Source organism: Pseudophryne corroboree, chromosome 8, assembly GCF_028390025.1.
Source record: "Pseudophryne corroboree isolate aPseCor3 chromosome 8, aPseCor3.hap2, whole genome shotgun sequence".
In the NCBI taxonomy this organism is placed as follows: Eukaryota; Metazoa; Chordata; class Amphibia; order Anura; family Myobatrachidae; genus Pseudophryne; species Pseudophryne corroboree.
The window spans coordinates 444895842-444913577 of record NC_086451.1 but is presented as its reverse complement, the minus strand read 5'-3'; the positions used below and the strand labels follow the sequence as shown (position 1 = coordinate 444913577).

Here is a 17736-nt window from a genome sequence, read left to right as displayed (position 1 = left end):
CCAGGGTATCAAATTTGTAGAATTTTACAAACGTATTTGCTCCTGACCAAGTAGCTGCTCGGCAAAGTTGTAAAGCCGAGACCCCTCGGGCAGCCGCCCAAGATGAGCCCACCTTCCTTGTGGAATGGGCTTTTACAGATTTTGGCTGTGGCAGGCCTGCCACAGAATGTGCAAGCTGAATTGTACTACAAATCCAACGAGCAATAGTCTGCTTAGAAGCAGGAGCACCCAGCTTGTTGGGTGCATACAGAATAAACAACGAGTCAGATTTTCTGACTCCAGCCGTCCTGGAAACCTATATTTCCAGGGCCCTGACAACGTCTAGCAACTTGGAGTCCTCCAAGTCCCTAGTAGCCGCAGGCACCACAATAGGTTGATTCAGGTGAAACGCTGAAAACCACCTTAGGGAGAAACTGAGGACAAGTCCTCAATTCCGCCCTGTCCGAATGGAAAATCAGATGCGGGCTTTTACAGGATAAAGCCGCCAATTCTGACACGCACCTGGCCCAGGCCAGGGCCAACAGCATGACCACTTTCCATGTGAGATATTTTAACTCCACATATTTAAGTGGTTCAAACCAATGTGACTTTTGGAACCCAAAAACTACATTTAGATCCCAAGATGCCACTGGAGGCACAAAAGGAGGCTGTATATACAGTACCCCTTTCACAAACGTCTGAACTTCAGGGACTGAAGCTAGTTCTTTTTGGAAGAAAATTGACAGGGCCGAAATTTGAACCTTAATGGACCCCCATTTCAGGCCCATAGACACTCCTGTTTGCAGGAAATGTAGGAATCGACCTAGTTGAAAATTCCTCCGTCGGGGCCTTACTGGCCTCGCACCACGCAACATATTTTCGCCAAATGCGGTGATAATGCTTTGCGGTTATATCTTTCCTGGCTTTGATCAGGATAGGAATGACTTCATCCGGAATGCCTTTCTCCTTCAGGATCCGGCGTTCAACCGCCATGCCGTCAAACGCAGCCGCGGTAAGTCTTGGAACAGACAGGGTCCTTGCTGGAGCAGGTCCCTTCTTAGAGGTAGAGGCCACGGATCCTCCGTGAGCATCTCTTGAAGTTCCGGTTACCAAGTCCTCCTTGGTCAATCCGGAGCCACGAATATAGTGCTTACTCCTCTCCATCTTATAATTCTCAGTACCTTGGGTATGAGAGGCAGAGGAGGGAACACATACACTGACTGGTACACCCACTGTGTTACCAGAGCGTCTACAGCTATTGCCTGAGGGTCACTTGACCTGGCGCAATACTTGTCGAGTTTTATAAACATGTGGAAGACTTCTGGGTGAAGTCCCCACTCTCCCGGGTGGGGGTCGTGTCTGCTGAGGAAGTCTGCTTCCCAGTTGTCCACTCCCGGAATGAATACTGCTGACAGTGCTATCACATGATTTTCCGCCCAGCGAAGAATCCTTGCAGCTTCTGCCTTGCCCTCCTGCTTCTTGTGTCACCCTGTCTGTTTACGTGGGTGACTGCCGTGATGTTGTCCGAATGGATCAACTCCGGGTGACCTTGAAGCAGAGGTCATGCTGAGCTTAGAGCATTGTAAATGGCCCTTAGCTTCAGGATATTTATGTGAAGTGATGTCTCCAGGCTTGACCATAAGCTCTGGAAATTCCTTCCCTGTGTGACTGCTCCCCAGCCTCGCAGGCTGGCATCCGTGGTCACCAGGACCCAGTCCTGAATGTCGAATCTGCGGCCCTCTAGAAGATGAGCACTCTGCAACCACCACAGGAGAGACACCCTTGTGCTTGGTGACAGGGTTATCCGCTGATGCATCTGAAGATGCGACCCGGACCATTTGTCCAGCAGGTCCCACTGGAAAGTTCTTGCGTGGAATCTGCCGAATGGGATTGCTTCGTAGGAAGCAACCATTTTTCCCAGAACCCTTTCATTGATGTACTGAGACTTGGCTCGGTTATAGGAGGTTCCCGACTAGCTCGGATAACTCCCTGACTTTCTCCTCCAGGAGAAACCCCTTTTTCTGGACTGTGTCCAGGATCATCCCTAGGAACAGAAGACGAGTCGTCGGAATCAGCTGCGATTTTGGAATATTGAGAATCCAATCGTGCTGCTGCAACACTACCTGAGATAGTGCTACACCGACCTCCAACTGTTCCCTGGATCTTACCCTTATCAGGGAATCGTCCAAGTAAGGGATAACTAAAATTCCCTTCCTTCGAAAGAGTATCATCATTTCGGCCATTACCTTGGTAAAGACCCGGGGTGCCGTGGACCATCCATACGGCAGCGTCTGAAACTGATAGTGACAGTTCTGTACCATAAACCTGAGGTACCCTTGGTGAGAAGGGTAAATTGGGACATGAAGGTAAGCATCCTTGATGTCCCGAGACATCATGTAGTCCCCTTCTTCCAGGTTCGCAATCACTGCTCTGAGTGACTCAATCTTGAATTTGAACCTCCGTATGTAAGTGTTCAAGATTTTAGATTTAGAATCGGTCTCACCGAGCCGTCCGCCTTCGGTACCACAACAGTGTGGAATAATACCCCGTTCCCTGTTGCAGGAGGGGTACCTTGATTATCACCTGCTGGGAATACAGCTTGTGAATGGCTTCCAAAACTGCCTCCCTGTCAGAGGGAGACATCGGTAAAGCCGACTTTAGGAAACGGCGAGGGGGAGACGTCTCGAATTCCAATTTGTACCCCTGAGATATCACCTGAAGGATCCAGGGGTCTAATTGCGAGTGAGCCCACTGCGCGCTGAAATTCATTGAGACGGGCCCCCACCGTGCCTGATTCTGCTTGTAAAGCCCCAGCGTCATACTGAGGACTTGGCAGAGGCGGGAGAGGGCTTCTGTTCCTGGGAACTGGCTGATTTCTGCAGCCTTTTTCCTCTCCCTCTGTCACGGGGCAGAAATGAGGAACCTTTTGCCCGCTTGCCCACGAAAGGCGTCTTCTTATGTTGAGAGGCGACCTGGGGTACAAACGTGGATTTCCCAGCTGTTGCCGTGGCCACCAGGTCTGAAAGACCGACCCCAAATAACTCCTCCCCTTAATAAGGCAATACTTCCAAATGCCGTTTGGAATCCGCATCACCTGACCACTGTCGTGTCCATAACCCTCTACTGGCAGAAATGGACAACGCACTTAGACTTGATGCCAGTCGGCAAATATTCCGCTGTGCCTCACGCATATATAGAAATGCATCCTTTAAAATGCTCTATAGGCAATAATATACTGTCCCTATCTAGGGTATCAATATTTTCAGTCAGGGAATCCGACCACGCCAACCCAGCACTGCACATCCAGGCTGAGGCGATTCCTGGTCGCAGTATAACACCAGTATGTGTGTAAATACATTTTAGGATACCCTCCTGCTTTCTATCAGCAGGATCCTTAAGGGCGGCCATCTAGGGAGAGGGTAGAGCCCTTGTTCTTACAAGCGTGTGAGCGCTTTATCCACCCTAGGGGGTATTTCCCAACGCACCCTAACCTCTGGCGGGAAAGGATATAATGCCAATAACATTTTAGAAATCAGTTGTTATCGGGGGAAACCCACGCATCATCACACACCTCATTTAATTTCTCAGATTCAGGAAAACTACAGGTAGTTTTTCCTCACCGAACATAATACCCCTTTTTGGTGGTACTCGTATTATCAGAAATGTGTAAAACATTTTTCATTGCCTCAATCATGTAACGTGTGGCCCTACTGGAAGTCACATTTGTCTCTTCACCGTCGACACTGGAGTCAGTATCCGTGTCGGCGTCTATATCTGCCATCTGAGGTAATGGGCGCTTTAGAGCCCCTGACGGCCTATGAGACGTCTGGACAGGCACAAGCTGAGTAGCCGGCTGTCTCATGTCAACCACTGTCTTTTATACAGAGCTCACACTGTCACGTAATTCCTTCCAACAGTTCATCCACTCAGGTGTCGACCCCCTAGGGGGTGACATCACTATTACAGGCAATCTGCTCCGTCTCCACATCATTTTTCTCCTCATACATGTCGACACAAACGTACCGACACACAGCACACACACAGGGAATGCTCTGATAGAGGACAGGACCCCACTAGCCCTTTGGGGAGACAGAGGGAGAGTTTGCCAGCACACACCAGAGCGCTATATATATACAGGGATAACCTTATATAAGTGTTTTTCCCCTTATAGCTGCTGTATTTTTAATACTGCGCATAATTAGTGCCCCCCTCTCTTTTTTAACCCTTTCTGTAGTGTAGTGACTGCAGGGGAGAGCCAGGGAGCTTCCCTCCAACGGAGCTGTGAGGGAAAATGGCGCCAGTGTGCTGAGGAGATAAGGCCGCCGAGAAAGGGGCGGAGCCTATCTCCCGTTTTTCTGTGTATTCTGGCAGGGGTTAAATTCATCCATATAGCCCAGGAGCTATATGTGATGCATTTTTTGCCATCCAAGGTGTTTTTATTGCGTCTCAGGGCGCCCCCCCCAGCGCCCTGCACCCTCAGTGACCGGAGTGTGAAGTGTGCTGAGAGCAATGGCGCACAGCTGCAGTGCTGTGCGCTACCTTGTTGAAGACAGGACGTCTTCTGCCGCCGATTTTCCGGACCTCTTCTGTCTTCTAGCTCTGTAAGGGGGCCGGCGGCGCGGCTCTGGGACCTATCCATGGCTGGGCCTGTGATCGGTCCCTCTGGAGCTAATGTCCAGTAGCCTAAGAAGCCCAATCCACTCTGCACGCAGGTGAGTTCGCTTCTTCTCCCCTTAGTCCCTCGATGCAGTGAGCCTGTTGCCAGCAGGTCTCACTGAACATAAAAAACCTAAAACTAAACTTTTCACTAAGCAGCTCAGGAGAGCCACCTAGTGTGCACCCTTCTCGTTCGGGCACAAAAATCTAACTGAGGCTTGGAGGAGGGTCATAGGGGGAGGAGCCAGTGCACACCAGGTAGTTCTAAAGCTTTACTTTTGTGCCCAGTCTCCTGCGGAGCTGCTATTCCCCATGGTCCTTACGGAGTCCCCGGCATCCACTAGGACGTCAGAGAAAAATAGTGTGCATCCAGCTCGAGCCGGGCACAGATTCTAACTGAGGTCTGGAGGTGGGGCATAGAGGGAGGAGCCAGTGCACACCAGGTAGTCCTAATTCTTTCTTAGAGTGCCCAGTCTCCTTCGGAGCCCGCTATTCCCCATGGTCCTTACGGAGTTCCCAGCATCCACTAGGACGTCAGAGAAATAATAAAAGCTGCATAAGTGTAGTATGGCGTTCTACCTGGGAAACAGGTGTGCGGTGTGTAACGGTTATATGCATCCAGGATGGGATGGCAGCAGCAGAGTGCCTTGGACACTGATGTTGCTGGTGACCTCGCACAGATAATAGTGTGCATGTCATCTGTCATTCTTGTATGTGTTTGTAGTGTTTTGGGGGCTGGAATGACGGCGGACTATTTTGTGGATTTGCTTATTCATATAAAGCTTAGCAATAGAAGGTGTTATGTAAAAGCAGGGGTCTGAAGTTGTAGATTCGCTCATTCATCAGTGGGCCTTGTTCCGCCTGTGATCTCCAGAACAGCAGATACTTTGTATCCCGGCATCTCTGTACGAGTTCAATATAAGAGAGCATGAGAACCGGGAGCTCTTAAGCTATTGCCGCTGATGCGGAACACTTGATACAATTGTATCGCTGTTTCATTCACACAAACAATACGCGACCAGTAAATGGAAACAATACGAAACCAGTATGTGGAAACACTAGCTATTGTGTCAGGCATTGCCTGGTGTTTTCTCTCGCCATCGCGGTCCTTCTCATTCTTTTCCCATCTTCTCTCTCTCTATCTTTCCACATCTCTTGGGACGGATTAAAGGCTTGCTCTGTCCTCCTCTGTTCCACTCAATGCTCCATAGGGGGAGTGGCGGAGCCGGGGCTGTATTAAACAGCTACAGCCATAAACTAAGGTCATATTACCTGTCTCGGTTTTGATTTGCACTGTTTGATATTGAATCCCAACTACCCAGAGGGTTCATCATCCTAAGATTTAACCAGTGTGATCATATCAGCGCCAGAGAATTATGACGCTTTGTATACACTCTGGGATTATACCATAAACACTTACTACCGTGCACTGGGGGTCATTCCGAGTTGATCGCTCGCTAGCTACTTTTAGCAACCGTGCAAATGCATAGTCGCCGCCCACAGGGGAGTGTATTTTCGCTTTGCAAGTGTGCGAACGCCTGTGCAACCGAGCAGGACGAAAAAGTTTTTTGCAGTTTCTGAGTAGGTCTGAACTTACTCAGCCCTTGCGATCACTTCAGTCTTTTTGGTCCTGGAATTGACGTCAGACACCGGCCCTGCAAACGCTTGGACACGCCTGCGTTTTCCCAAAAACTCCCTGAAAACGGTCAGTTGAGACCCACAAACGCCCTCTTCCTGTCAATCTCCTTGCAATCGACTGTGCGAATGGATTTTTCGTTAAATCCATCGCCCAGCAACAATTCCCTTTGTACCCGTACGACGCGCCTGCGCATTGCGGTGCATACGCATGCGCAGTGGTAACCTGTTCGCTGCGCAAAACGGCAGCGAGCGATCAACTCGGAATGACCACCACTATACTGCACCCACGGAGACGTGGGCACATCTTCAATATACGGCCAGCTGGGCATAGTTAGCAAAATGTGTCTTTTTGTAGGACGCATTTTACGCCTATGATGCAAAATCCTTCCAACTCATCATAAGCCCCATAATTGTCCCACCAATTTCACAAGCAGGTGGAATTTGGCATGGTGACCCACTCTACTGGGAGTCTGTGGGGGCTTCCTGATAGACGGGGAGTTTCCCGGACATACCGGGAGAATGCGTAATAATGCAATTTGTTTACATAGCACCTTTCATGTAAAGCAAAGAGGGCAGCTCAGGACTTTACTACCCTAGCAGATTAGAATCTAACAGTCACATTGCTCCCTCTGGGCAGACCAGAATATCATTTCAAGCAGAGTAATGTATCAATGGAAGAGAAATAGGTGCAATTACAATACTTATCGTGACCACTGTAGATAAATCAGCCATCATTGTCTTTTTATTTTAAACTTGAGTTTCAGCGGCATTTCTTATTAAGTACACAGCAGCCCTAGATGGGCTCTGTATAACAACATTTATGGTTTGAACTTTGATAATGAAGAACAATATTGAGAGTTTAAAGAATAATCGGCTGAAGTAATGGAGCCTCCGTCCCTGCAGAGGGCGCTGTATAATGACAGCTCTGAGCTTTACAATTAGGTAGTTTATATAAATTCCCAAACAACACAAGAAACCGTTACACTCACCAGTCGTAGAAGACACTGGGAGGAGCGTTATCTGTAGAGCACTGCAAGGGGTCGGTGGTGGCTCCAGGTTCGGACATGGGGGTGACGGTGGCAGCTCAATCTTCACTGAGGTTCCCACCTCTCCTAAAGATGGCTGTGCATGCGGACAGGGAAACAAATGGGTATCAAAAGCAGAGATGAGGCTTACAATGATATACAAATGGCATAAGGAGAGTACTAGATTGTATCTGCAGGGTGGGGTGGAGTTAGAGGAAACTAGAGGAGGGAGGAAGACGCTAGACAGGCTGGAGGTAGTAGACATCAAGCAGCTGATAGCAGGTAAATGGTGGGGAGCAAACTACAATGCCAATCATGTTTCTAACCAGGCTTAACTCACTGTGTAGAGGCCATCACAGGATGAAGAGGAGTCACAGGATGAGGAAGAGTAGGGGGACGCTGGCTCTGTCTTAACTAACAGGTCTAAAAAGACATAATATTTACAGTAATGTTTCTGTGCATAATGTTAAAATGTGTGCCACATTATATATACATCCTCAGCATTTTAAGTATACAATATACAAGTATAGAGAGTTTTGCAAGGTGTAGTAGATAGAAATTAGATCGCTCTCAGACATTTTGAAGGCTCTTCGGAAGAGGTAACAATGTGTGAAAGCGGTTGGACAGCTGGAGGGTAAGGAATTCGGGTTCCATAAAAGGTTTCAGGTTTCATAAAAGGTTTGAATGAAACGAGCATATTTGCCCCATGTCACTGACACATTACTTATGTGAAACGTGCGCCACGAACTTTGCGACTTAGCCGCTCCTTGCTACCTTCTCTTCAAATATACATCTTAATCTGCTACTTCTACCAATGCTTCTGCTACAAAAATACTAATCCTAAGTACTTAGTACATCATAAGCGAATTAAGACGCAAAATTCAGGATAAAGTATGCAATCTGGGTAAAAAGGAAAAAAGACAGGTCCTTGTGCCACGTACGGTTATGCTTAATGTGTGACTTTATAACAATTGCTTTGCCACAAAAACTACAGTACTTAGTACACTATAAGCAAATTTGTATGCAACTAATGCGCAAAAGAAAAAAGTAGCCAACCACGGGAACCACTACCCATGGCGAGCATCTAAGTCATAAAAAGCATCTCGCCTCCATATGGGGCAAACAAGGATCAGGACACATCTGTAGGCTGAACAAACCTAGTTACAAATCCGTCTGACCAATCACACACTCCGGGGTGACTTAGCTTGAAAAAAAAAAAAAAAAAAGTATTGGCAACAGTATTATTTTAAGACAAACTATACCTCTGTCTTGCGCATAAACACGTTATATACATTACTATTAACGTTACAACAAGTTTTTCATTTACTACCATTCAGTACCCACAATAGCGAATCACACTCCCTGATTGCTCTATTACATCGGCTACATCTGAGTGGAACTACGTAGTGTATACACACCTGACAAGTTCATACTGTGGATTTCATCCAAAGACGAGGACACGGAACAAGACTCCACGTCCATCTGGCTGTCATACTGTGTGGATAGGTGAGATGTGATATAGACAGATGTGATGAAAAAAAGGCTGAGTAGGAAAACTACAATGTGCCACTTACCAAATGCAGGGGGTAAGAACTAAAACCAGACTGAAAAAGCTCCCCGTAGTCATCTGCCACCTCTGCGTAGCCATACAGGCCTGTGTCTGAGAGAGGTCATTATATATATTTTTACTGCATACCAGAAGAGGCATGATCTACCATCATGATTATAAAATACACAAGTTACCCTCTTAGGAGTCAATTCAATTAGACGCGAGGGGGCAGAGCTGCCATTGTAACAAATAGCCCACAACTTGCTCCCCTCCTGGTCTGATCTTGCCCCAGGCTCATAGACTTTTGTACAAAGCCCTATGTGGCCGGGAACAACATCTGTGAGTCCAGAGGCTGCGAAAGTCACTTTGCAATTAAGATGCACATGCGAAAAACAGATGCTTGGTGCAAATAGAGCCGCGCCGAAAGGGATGTATGGCATGACTGCAACAATAGTCTATAAGAAAACATCTGTATTAGCAATATATGTACTCATAAGTCTGTAAACCTTTACATTGCGGCTCTCATTATTGTACATCTTTTCATCTTTACATTTACGTAAGTGAGAGCATTATTTCCATATATTACCAACAGTAAAAAATAATAATAATAAGTGCACCCAGGAATTTGCAATCAGTTCTGCTTGTGCATCACCCCTACAGGAAGCAGTCAGGATCCTGGCTGTCGTCAACCCGGCAATTAGAATACCGACGCCAGGATCCCTACACTAGTCTGAATGCCGACACCGGCATCCAGAAAGTGAGCAACATCCCAGCGCTGGAATCCTGACAACCGGGATCCCGAACGAGGAAACACTGCGGCACTGCAGCGGTATGGGGGGGGGGGTTAGGTTCAGGCTGCGTCCCCGAGGGTTAGGCTGCGGGGAGGGAGGGGGGGGGGGGGGGGTTAGGGTTAGGCTACGGGGTGGGAGGGTTAGGTTTAGGCACCTCCGGGGGTTGGTTAGGGACAAAGGGGGGAGGTTAGGGTTAGGCACAAAGGGGGGAGGGAGGGTTAGAGTTAGGCAGCTGGGGAGAGGGTAGAACACCCTTTACTCACCCCTGTCGGTATTTTCAAATTCAGTATCCCAGCGTCGGTATTACAAATGCCGGGATACCATGCAGCGGGATCTCATACTGATCCCACCCCTCCTATCCGTCTTACCCCCCCTGCACCCCAACCTGTCCTATTGTTGGGTCACTGTAAGGACCTGTGTAGATAAACTCTCCCACTGGTTCTGGAAAGTCTGCATTTAATGTAATGTAATCACAGTTATAACATGTCGTGTCTGTATAATAGACTGTTGTATTAATCATATTTAACTGAAAGTCAGCTAAGTGGCGCTATGACGGCAACAGAAATTCTATAAGCAGCAGCAGACGGTGAGGTGCCGGTATTCTCATCGCTTCTCCGATACCTCACAGGCACCAACACTGCAGATTCTTCTCTGCAGGTGAGCGGGAATATCTGCGCTATTTGGCTGCCGCAATCAGCGAACTGAATTGCTGGCCTAGTGCCCGTAGCTTTTACCGCTGGCCTATTATCCCTGATCTCAGTGCCCATCCCAGGTAGAAAAAAAGGCATGGACAGGATACACAGCGAACACTGGTATAATAAATAAAATACACAGGGCTTCATACACTGATAACATAAACCTCTCCCCCAGGTAGCTGTACATAAAATACACGTATAGAAAATGTAAGCCGTACCCCAGTCCTCGCTGGTCAGCAGGTTGTCTGCACAGAACTTAGTGTCTAGATCATTGAGCAGGAGTTCGGTGGCCATAGTGACAGTCTGCCGGGAACTCTGACCTCACCTGTAGATGGAAGACAATGGATGAGGATGGGGGAAGATTGATGCGGTGGAGGATAAAGTAGAACATGTCTGGAGGCATCAGGGTAAAGACAATGGGTGCAAGCGCTATTCTGTAACGTGTGTTCCACCACCTCTTAAGCTGAATACACACCTATACAATTGTCGGCCCGTTCACCCGATATCAGGTTGACTTTTGTATAGGTGTGTATGCAGGACTGTTAGCCTATAAACAGAACCTTATGTGCTTGCTGGGGGCTCAGCACTCGGCCGATCTCCTAGGAGCGTTTACCCGATCAGCCGACCGATCGCAAAGGTCTGTACCCAGCTTTAGAGTGTAAGCTCATTACAGTAGGCCCATATTTGCCCTGTCTCATGTCACTGTATGATATTTATTTGGATTACAACCCCCACAATGTGTAGCGCTGTATAATACTGTATGTTTATATGTTTGAAAAAAAGAATAATAAGAATAGAATTGTGCAGATAAGCCTTTCAGCTCATTTTCTCTCTCTCTCTACACACATATATGTGACGGTTTCATCAGGATCCGCATATGTAGCCTCTATGCAGCCTGCCCCTCACATATGTACTGGTAAGACCCTGTCACTGGGCACACGCAGATTTCTGAGAAAATGGCGTCTGCGCCATTTTTCGCTTCTGCCCATCTTGGGTAAAAATGGTGCCAATTCCATTTTCTCAGTGATTTCTGCCACGCATGTTGAAAGGTAGTGCTGGGTAAACACTAAGCGATATGTGTACCCAGCGACAGCACGTTGCAGGGATCCGTACACACTGCGCAATGCAGTGGACGACGGAGATGTATAGTTGCCCGCCGCATTTAATATGCATGCTGACGTTCCCTGGGTCGCCTCACTGGGCATGCAGCACACCCCAGGGAATGACACGCGGAAGCGTTCGATCATCGGTACCCACTGAGCGACGTGGCCAATATATTGTCTAATTCATCGCGTGTGTATGTATATATATATATATATATATATATATATATACACACACACACATAACTATATATTAGCTAGGAGTGACTGTGGCCTGCAGCAGGTGGGCACTGCCAATGCTAGTAGCACCAATGGGATGTGTGATGCCTACAGTGCACCCTGGGGAGCAGCTGGTGCAGGTGGCATCAACACAGGTGTGTGACACTGCAGGTATGCCCTGCAGAGGCCGCCGTCCATCACACAGGGCGCTATCGGTGAGATGACCGGGATCCTACACCGTGACGTCACCGCCGCATGCCCGGGAGCAGCGCGAGACGTCACAGAGTTCTGACGCAGCCGTTACGCAAGCGGAGAGCGAGCTATAAGGGATGGGGGGGGGTTCCCGTTACATCACCGGAGGGAGTTCTGCGTCCGCCGGTGTCAGGAAGAGGATGCAGGAACCGTCCTGGGTAGGCGGGTCTGTGGGAATAGCTCAGCCAATCACAGCCCGCGGCCGCAAGAGCTGAGCGAATCGGAGGAGGCGTTGCCATGTCCCGCCCCCAAAACATCCGCCAGTTATTGGTGACAGGGGGCGAGTAATCAAGAGCTAGCCAATGAAAAGCTTTATACGGCTTGATTGACAGTCTAGCGAGCCAGTTATGGGCCGGCGACGAGAAGACCAATAGTAGGTGGGGGGGAATACTCTCCCTGGCACCTGATTGCTCAGTAAATGACAGTCATCATTTGACAGACTTACCAGAATGCATTGGGATTTGACGCATGCGTGGTAGTACAGCAGCGGTGGCTGATGGGAAGTGTAGTTCCAAGTTACTGTCATGTCATCCCACTTAATTAAGATAAATAAGGAGTCCTCATACGCAGTCTAAGTTTTTCCATCTGTTTGCTGCACTACAGGTATCAGCATACTCTACCAGTATCTGGGTGTCAGTGCATACGGGAACATAGCACAGCAGCTGGAGGCCTGTTCTAAGCACAGTACACGCATTACTAATGCAAGGCACACTTGCCTACTTTTTAAAAAATATTTCAGGGAGATTGTGAAAGTAACACCTATCAGTGCGGACGTGTACTGCTACATTTGAGAGGCGTGTCATGAAAATTGCTTACATCCAAATGTAAATGAGCCCCAAAGTTAGTATACTGTATACACATATACTGCAAGTGGCCATGAAAAACCTTATTTAAAATGCATGTAGCCATAGGGATCATTGGGGCAGATGTATTAACCTGGAGAAGGCATAAGGAAGTGATAAACCAGTGATATGTGCAAGGTGATAAAGGCACCAGCCAATCAGCTCCATTATGTAAATTAACAGTTAGGATCTGATTGGCTGGTGCCTTTATCACCTTGCACGTATCACTGGTTTATCACTTCCTTATGCCTTCTCCAGGTTAATACATCTGCCCATTGTGCCTTATAACCAATACAGGGGTATGGCACTGAAGATTCCATTTGAATGAATATATATCTGATCTATTGTTCCCCCAAGACTGTAACAGCTATATAATGGGGGTAAGGTACAATCAGGGAGATTGCTGGACTATTCAGGGAGACAGGGAGATTGTTGCTATTTCAGGGAGTCTCCTGCAGAATGAGGGAGGGTAGACAACTATGATGCAAGGTTGTCACCATCAGTTGATTATGAGGCTTCTGAGTAGCCCTGTGGGAGTGCAGCAAGGCCGCAGGAAGTAAGATGCCAGGGCCACTGTGAATGCAAATAAAACCTCACTGCGGCCGGCGTTGCAAGAACATGGCGGCACACGATCAATGTGACTTTGGAGAACATGTACTAAGCGGTGATAAAAGTGGAGAAGTGAGCCAGTGGAGAAGTTGCCCATGGCAACCAATCAGCATTGACGTAACATCTATAATTTGTACACTATAAAGGTATACAGAGCAGCTTATTGGTTACCATGGGCAACGTTCCACTGGCTCACTTCTCCACTTTTATCACTGCTTAGTACATGTCCCCCTTAAACTGGCCATACACGTACAGATTTATTGTCAGATCTGGCTGGTTGGAATGAAAATTTGGTAATGGATGAGAGCAAATGACAATTGACCACTTGCTCCCAAACACTGGAAAACTGCCAAAAATGGTCAAACAGACAAATTGGTTAAATCCAAGCCCGTTTTATGGCATTTAGGAGCAAATGCCCGACTATCATTTGCGCTAATCCATTACCAGGTTTTCATTCCAACCGTTCAGATCAGACAATAATAAGATTTTAAACCTAACAGTAAATCTTTTTCTCCTAGTCTGTAGAGGATGCTGGGGACTCCGTAAGGACCATGGTGTATAGACGGACTCCGCAGGAGACATGGGCACTATAAAGAACTTTAGAATGGGTGTGCACTGGCTCCTCCCTCTATGCCCCTCCTCCAGACCTCAGTTAGAGAAACTGTGCCCAGAGGAGACGGACAGTACGAGGAAAGGATTTTGTTAATCCAAGGGCAAGATTCCCAGCCCACACCATCCACACAGTATAACCTGGAATATACGAACCAGTCAACAGTATGAAACAAAACAGCATCAGCCCGAGACTGACCAAAACTGTAACATAACCCTTATGCAAGTGAAAGGATTTGCCCTTATACCTTAACCCTCGATGTGATGGCCTCTTAGACGTCTGGAGTGTAAACTTTAACCACAAGGTACATGCACAACACAAGCAGTAAAAATTCACACTGTTTATTTAATAAATTACAGCGTACTATATAGAAAAGAAACATGGGTGTATACAATATGTGCAAGCATATGATTGGATAAAAAGAAGTAGCATACGACATTACATGCAGGATATTTTAGTAACACACAGAAGTAACAGTTTTGATCTGGTATGTAATTGTCCTTGAAGATAAGACACACACAAGCCTTATATTATATGAACAGACAAAGGCATCTTGTAGAGAGTGCGTACGTGTCTATTCAAACACATAACAATTCATATAGCATGTTTAACCCTTCATTAGGGAGGTAGAAATATTCACTTTTACACTATACTTATTATAAGGAAATTGATCATATAAAAAGTAATATTTACAAAGACAGAAGAGCTAACCCTTCAATCCCCTCTTAGAATCATGATTATTATATGACATGATTCTTGAGTGAGGCTCCTTTCTTGTTCCTCCAGTTCTTGAGATATTGGACATAATCGTCGGGTCCCTTACTATCAGAGGAGGTGACAGGACTGGTGGTTATATCATAATACATCAGGGCCTTATCAATGCCTTTGGAGGTAAGTTTCTTTCCACAGGGAATTACACAATAAACTATAATGCCTACAAGAATTAAAGTTACAAGTATGAATATGCTTATTTGCACAATACCCTGGTGGGAAGGTTTTTAAATTTCTCCCTGTGGTGGTGTTAGATGTATAACAGGTATAGTTTCCCAGATATATGGTTATGGTGCTTCCTGGGTTGGGATTTTTTTACAATATGGGATATTCCCTTTTCCACATTTCGCACTGACTGTCATTTGTTTTGGTGTCATTAAAAAGGCTGAAAAAAAAAATTTTTCCTGTTCTAGGGGTATATTAAGGGGCACTGTACCTAGGTGGGGCCTAGATTTGCCACAGACATAACAGTTGCTTTTATTGTGTTTGTTAGCATTATACTTCATCCATTCCAACCAAAAATTAATGTCAGGGAAACCAGTTTCAATAGCTAGGGTGTCTTCAAAGGTAGGGTTAGTAATAGCCACCATATCTTTAGAAGTGGCAATATGGGGCTTTAAAGGTTTGTTTTGGGTTTTTATACATGTCCCACAAATAAAACATTTGCCTTGCACTATAGTACCCTGCTTGCCACCATATACCAAGTACATAAGTCTCATTGTCGCTTCTGCTAGGGTTCACTATGTTTAGTCTAAACCTGTATGAATTTGGGCCTTCATCCATCTTATGAATGGATAGTCTAGAAAGTAGGGGTACTCCATATTTGCTCCATCTATTTTTTTTGCAAATGATGGGCCATATTTCCAATCTACTCCTGTATTCCACCCCACATATTCCCAGGAATTACAATTAGATCCATAATATCTAATGTCATAGTACCATTCGTCAGTAACACAAATATATACTGTCTCAGACATTCCTGATTTCCTCCTTTGTTGTATATAATATTTGTCATCAGCAATTTTGGGGAACATAAAATAATCAAGGATGTATGTGGCTACGTGTGTATTGGAGGAATTGTACCACAAGGTGGGGACCCCATCTGTTTGTGTGATGTCGACTTCACATATTGTGAGGTGAATGAGGGCCAGTAGGGCTATCGAGATAGTCCCCAGGATAGAGATAGGGGACAGGTTCCTCATCTTCTTCTGTTCTTCTTTCTTCGCTAGGTGGGAGGTCAGGGCTGTCTGCCCCGGTTCGTACCTCACTGGAATCACTTGCTTCCCTCTCTAGGTCTGGTCTAGGAACCTTTTTTTACTCGGGATGCATGGATCCAGGTAGGACTTTCCTCTGTCAGGACTGCTGTTCGGGTAACTGCTACGACCTCTGTCTCTGGACCATAGGTGAAGTCTCCTGGGCTCTTGTTCCTGGGGAGCACCTTCACCACGACTCTGTCTCTGACTTTAAAGGGGTGTGTAGGTTCCTGTGGATTCAAAAGGGTTTTTACAAACAACCTCATGTTCAATTTCATTCAGTTTTGTTATCAGGGACCTGACATACTCTTCTCTGATGAGTTCTAGATCTCCTTCCTGTATTACTAGTGGTTTCTTAGCCCAGGGTGTAGGAAAAGGGTCTGCCCATTAGTATTTCAAATGGGGAGTAACCTAGAGTCTTTTGTGGGGTATTCAAGATGCTGGTGTTTAGCTTTATTAGGGTTGTTCCTGAGGCAAGTGATGCATCTGCTAACATACTGGTCCACAAGTGATTTGGCATTAGTAACATAAAAATCATTGGTTAGTACAGGCCTGGCCAACCTGTGGCTCTCCAGCTGTTGTAAAACTACAAGTCCCATCATGCTTTGCCACAGTTTTGCTATTAGGGAATGCTAAAACTGTGGCAAGGCATGCTGTGATGTGTAGTTTCACAACATCTGGAGAGCCACTGGTTGGCCAGGCCTGGGTTAGTAGGAGGAGTGTTGTGGCTTCACCACGGTGACCAACACCACGGCACTGGGCAACGAGCAAAGGGGCACTGGACTGGGGTATACAGGGTTTCCCCTCTTTGCAGATTAATCCTGATTTAGGATTTTTTCTGCAGAATTGGGTAAGTCCAGTCGGAGAGATCAGCATTAGTCGCAGCAGCTTGAAGTTGAGTGAGCAGATGGACGTTGTCAAGGGAGGGACATGCTCTAATGAGTGCAATGAGTTCTGCAGCTTGCGCGGACTGATAAGGTATTGGTAGGGTTTCCAACACAGTGTCAGGGAGGGTGACAATGGCATAGCCAGCCCGGTATGTATTGTCATTGGGCCTACTACAGGAGCTGTCAACAAAAACTATGTCTGCGCCTGGTATGGGAACGGGAGACATGTCAAGTCTGGGAGAAGTTTCAGCTTCAATGGAAGCAGCACAGTCATGTAGGTCGGGTGGTTCATCCTCGGGACCTTTCAAGCCTAAAAGGGCATTGAGAATGGGTGCAGGGCCAGAAGAACTAGCAGTGTACTTAATGGTAAGGGTAGGGTTACTCAAAAGGAGTACTTCATATCCACTAAGGCGTTGTGCTGACATGTACTGTGTGTGTAAGCCTTTAAGTATTGCCAGGACATCATGTGTGGTGTGGAGTACTGTGATGTGGCCTAAAGTGAGGGTAGTGGCCATTTCTGCAACCATTGCACAGGCTGCCAAAGCCCTGAGGCAGGCAGGCATACCTTGCACAGACACTGGCATGACTTTGGAAAAAAAATGCACGGGGCGCAACTTCCCTCCATGAAACTGTGTGAGCACCCCCGCCATGGTTTTACAATTGTCCCTTGCATATAGATGGAAAGGTAGCACATAACTGGGGAGGCCAAGTGCCGGACTTTTTATCAACATACATTTTAAACTTTCATATGCAGTTAACATTTCTTGTGACCATTGTACAGTTTTAGGTTTGTCCTTCAGTGTGGCTTGTCTCAAAATGTTATCATAATAAGAGCAATCAGAAATCCACTGTCTGCA

The 17736-nt window shown here is 46.7% G+C and overlaps 1 protein-coding gene and 1 long non-coding RNA gene across 3 annotated transcripts in view; one reads left to right on the top strand and one right to left on the bottom strand.

The window, feature by feature from the left end:
- The window catches only part of ATF6B (activating transcription factor 6 beta), a 52667-nt gene extending 40553 nt beyond the window's left edge, over window positions 1–12114 (bottom strand). The window contains exons 1-6 of one of the 2 annotated variants that reach the window (XM_063938152.1): window positions 12011–12114; window positions 10552–10658; window positions 8873–8958; window positions 8717–8792; window positions 7639–7721; window positions 7263–7395 (exon numbers count right to left, since the gene is read on the bottom strand). In XM_063938152.1, the coding sequence (XP_063794222.1) occupies window positions 7263–7395; window positions 7639–7721; window positions 8717–8792; window positions 8873–8958; window positions 10552–10627 (454 nt within the window). In that variant the 5' untranslated portion in view covers window positions 10628–10658; window positions 12011–12114. Of the gene's footprint in view, window positions 1–7262; window positions 7396–7638; window positions 7722–8716; window positions 8793–8872; window positions 8959–10551; window positions 10659–11767; window positions 11865–12010 lie in introns of those variants that run through there. The other variant, XM_063938153.1, reaches the window with a different exon arrangement.
- LOC134949531 (uncharacterized) lies at window positions 11956–15881 on the top strand. The gene is made up of 3 exons (XR_010183176.1): window positions 11956–12510; window positions 13877–14272; window positions 14755–15881. It is a non-coding gene; the product is annotated as an uncharacterized LOC134949531 (long non-coding RNA).
- Window positions 15882–17736: the final 1855 nt, after the last annotated feature.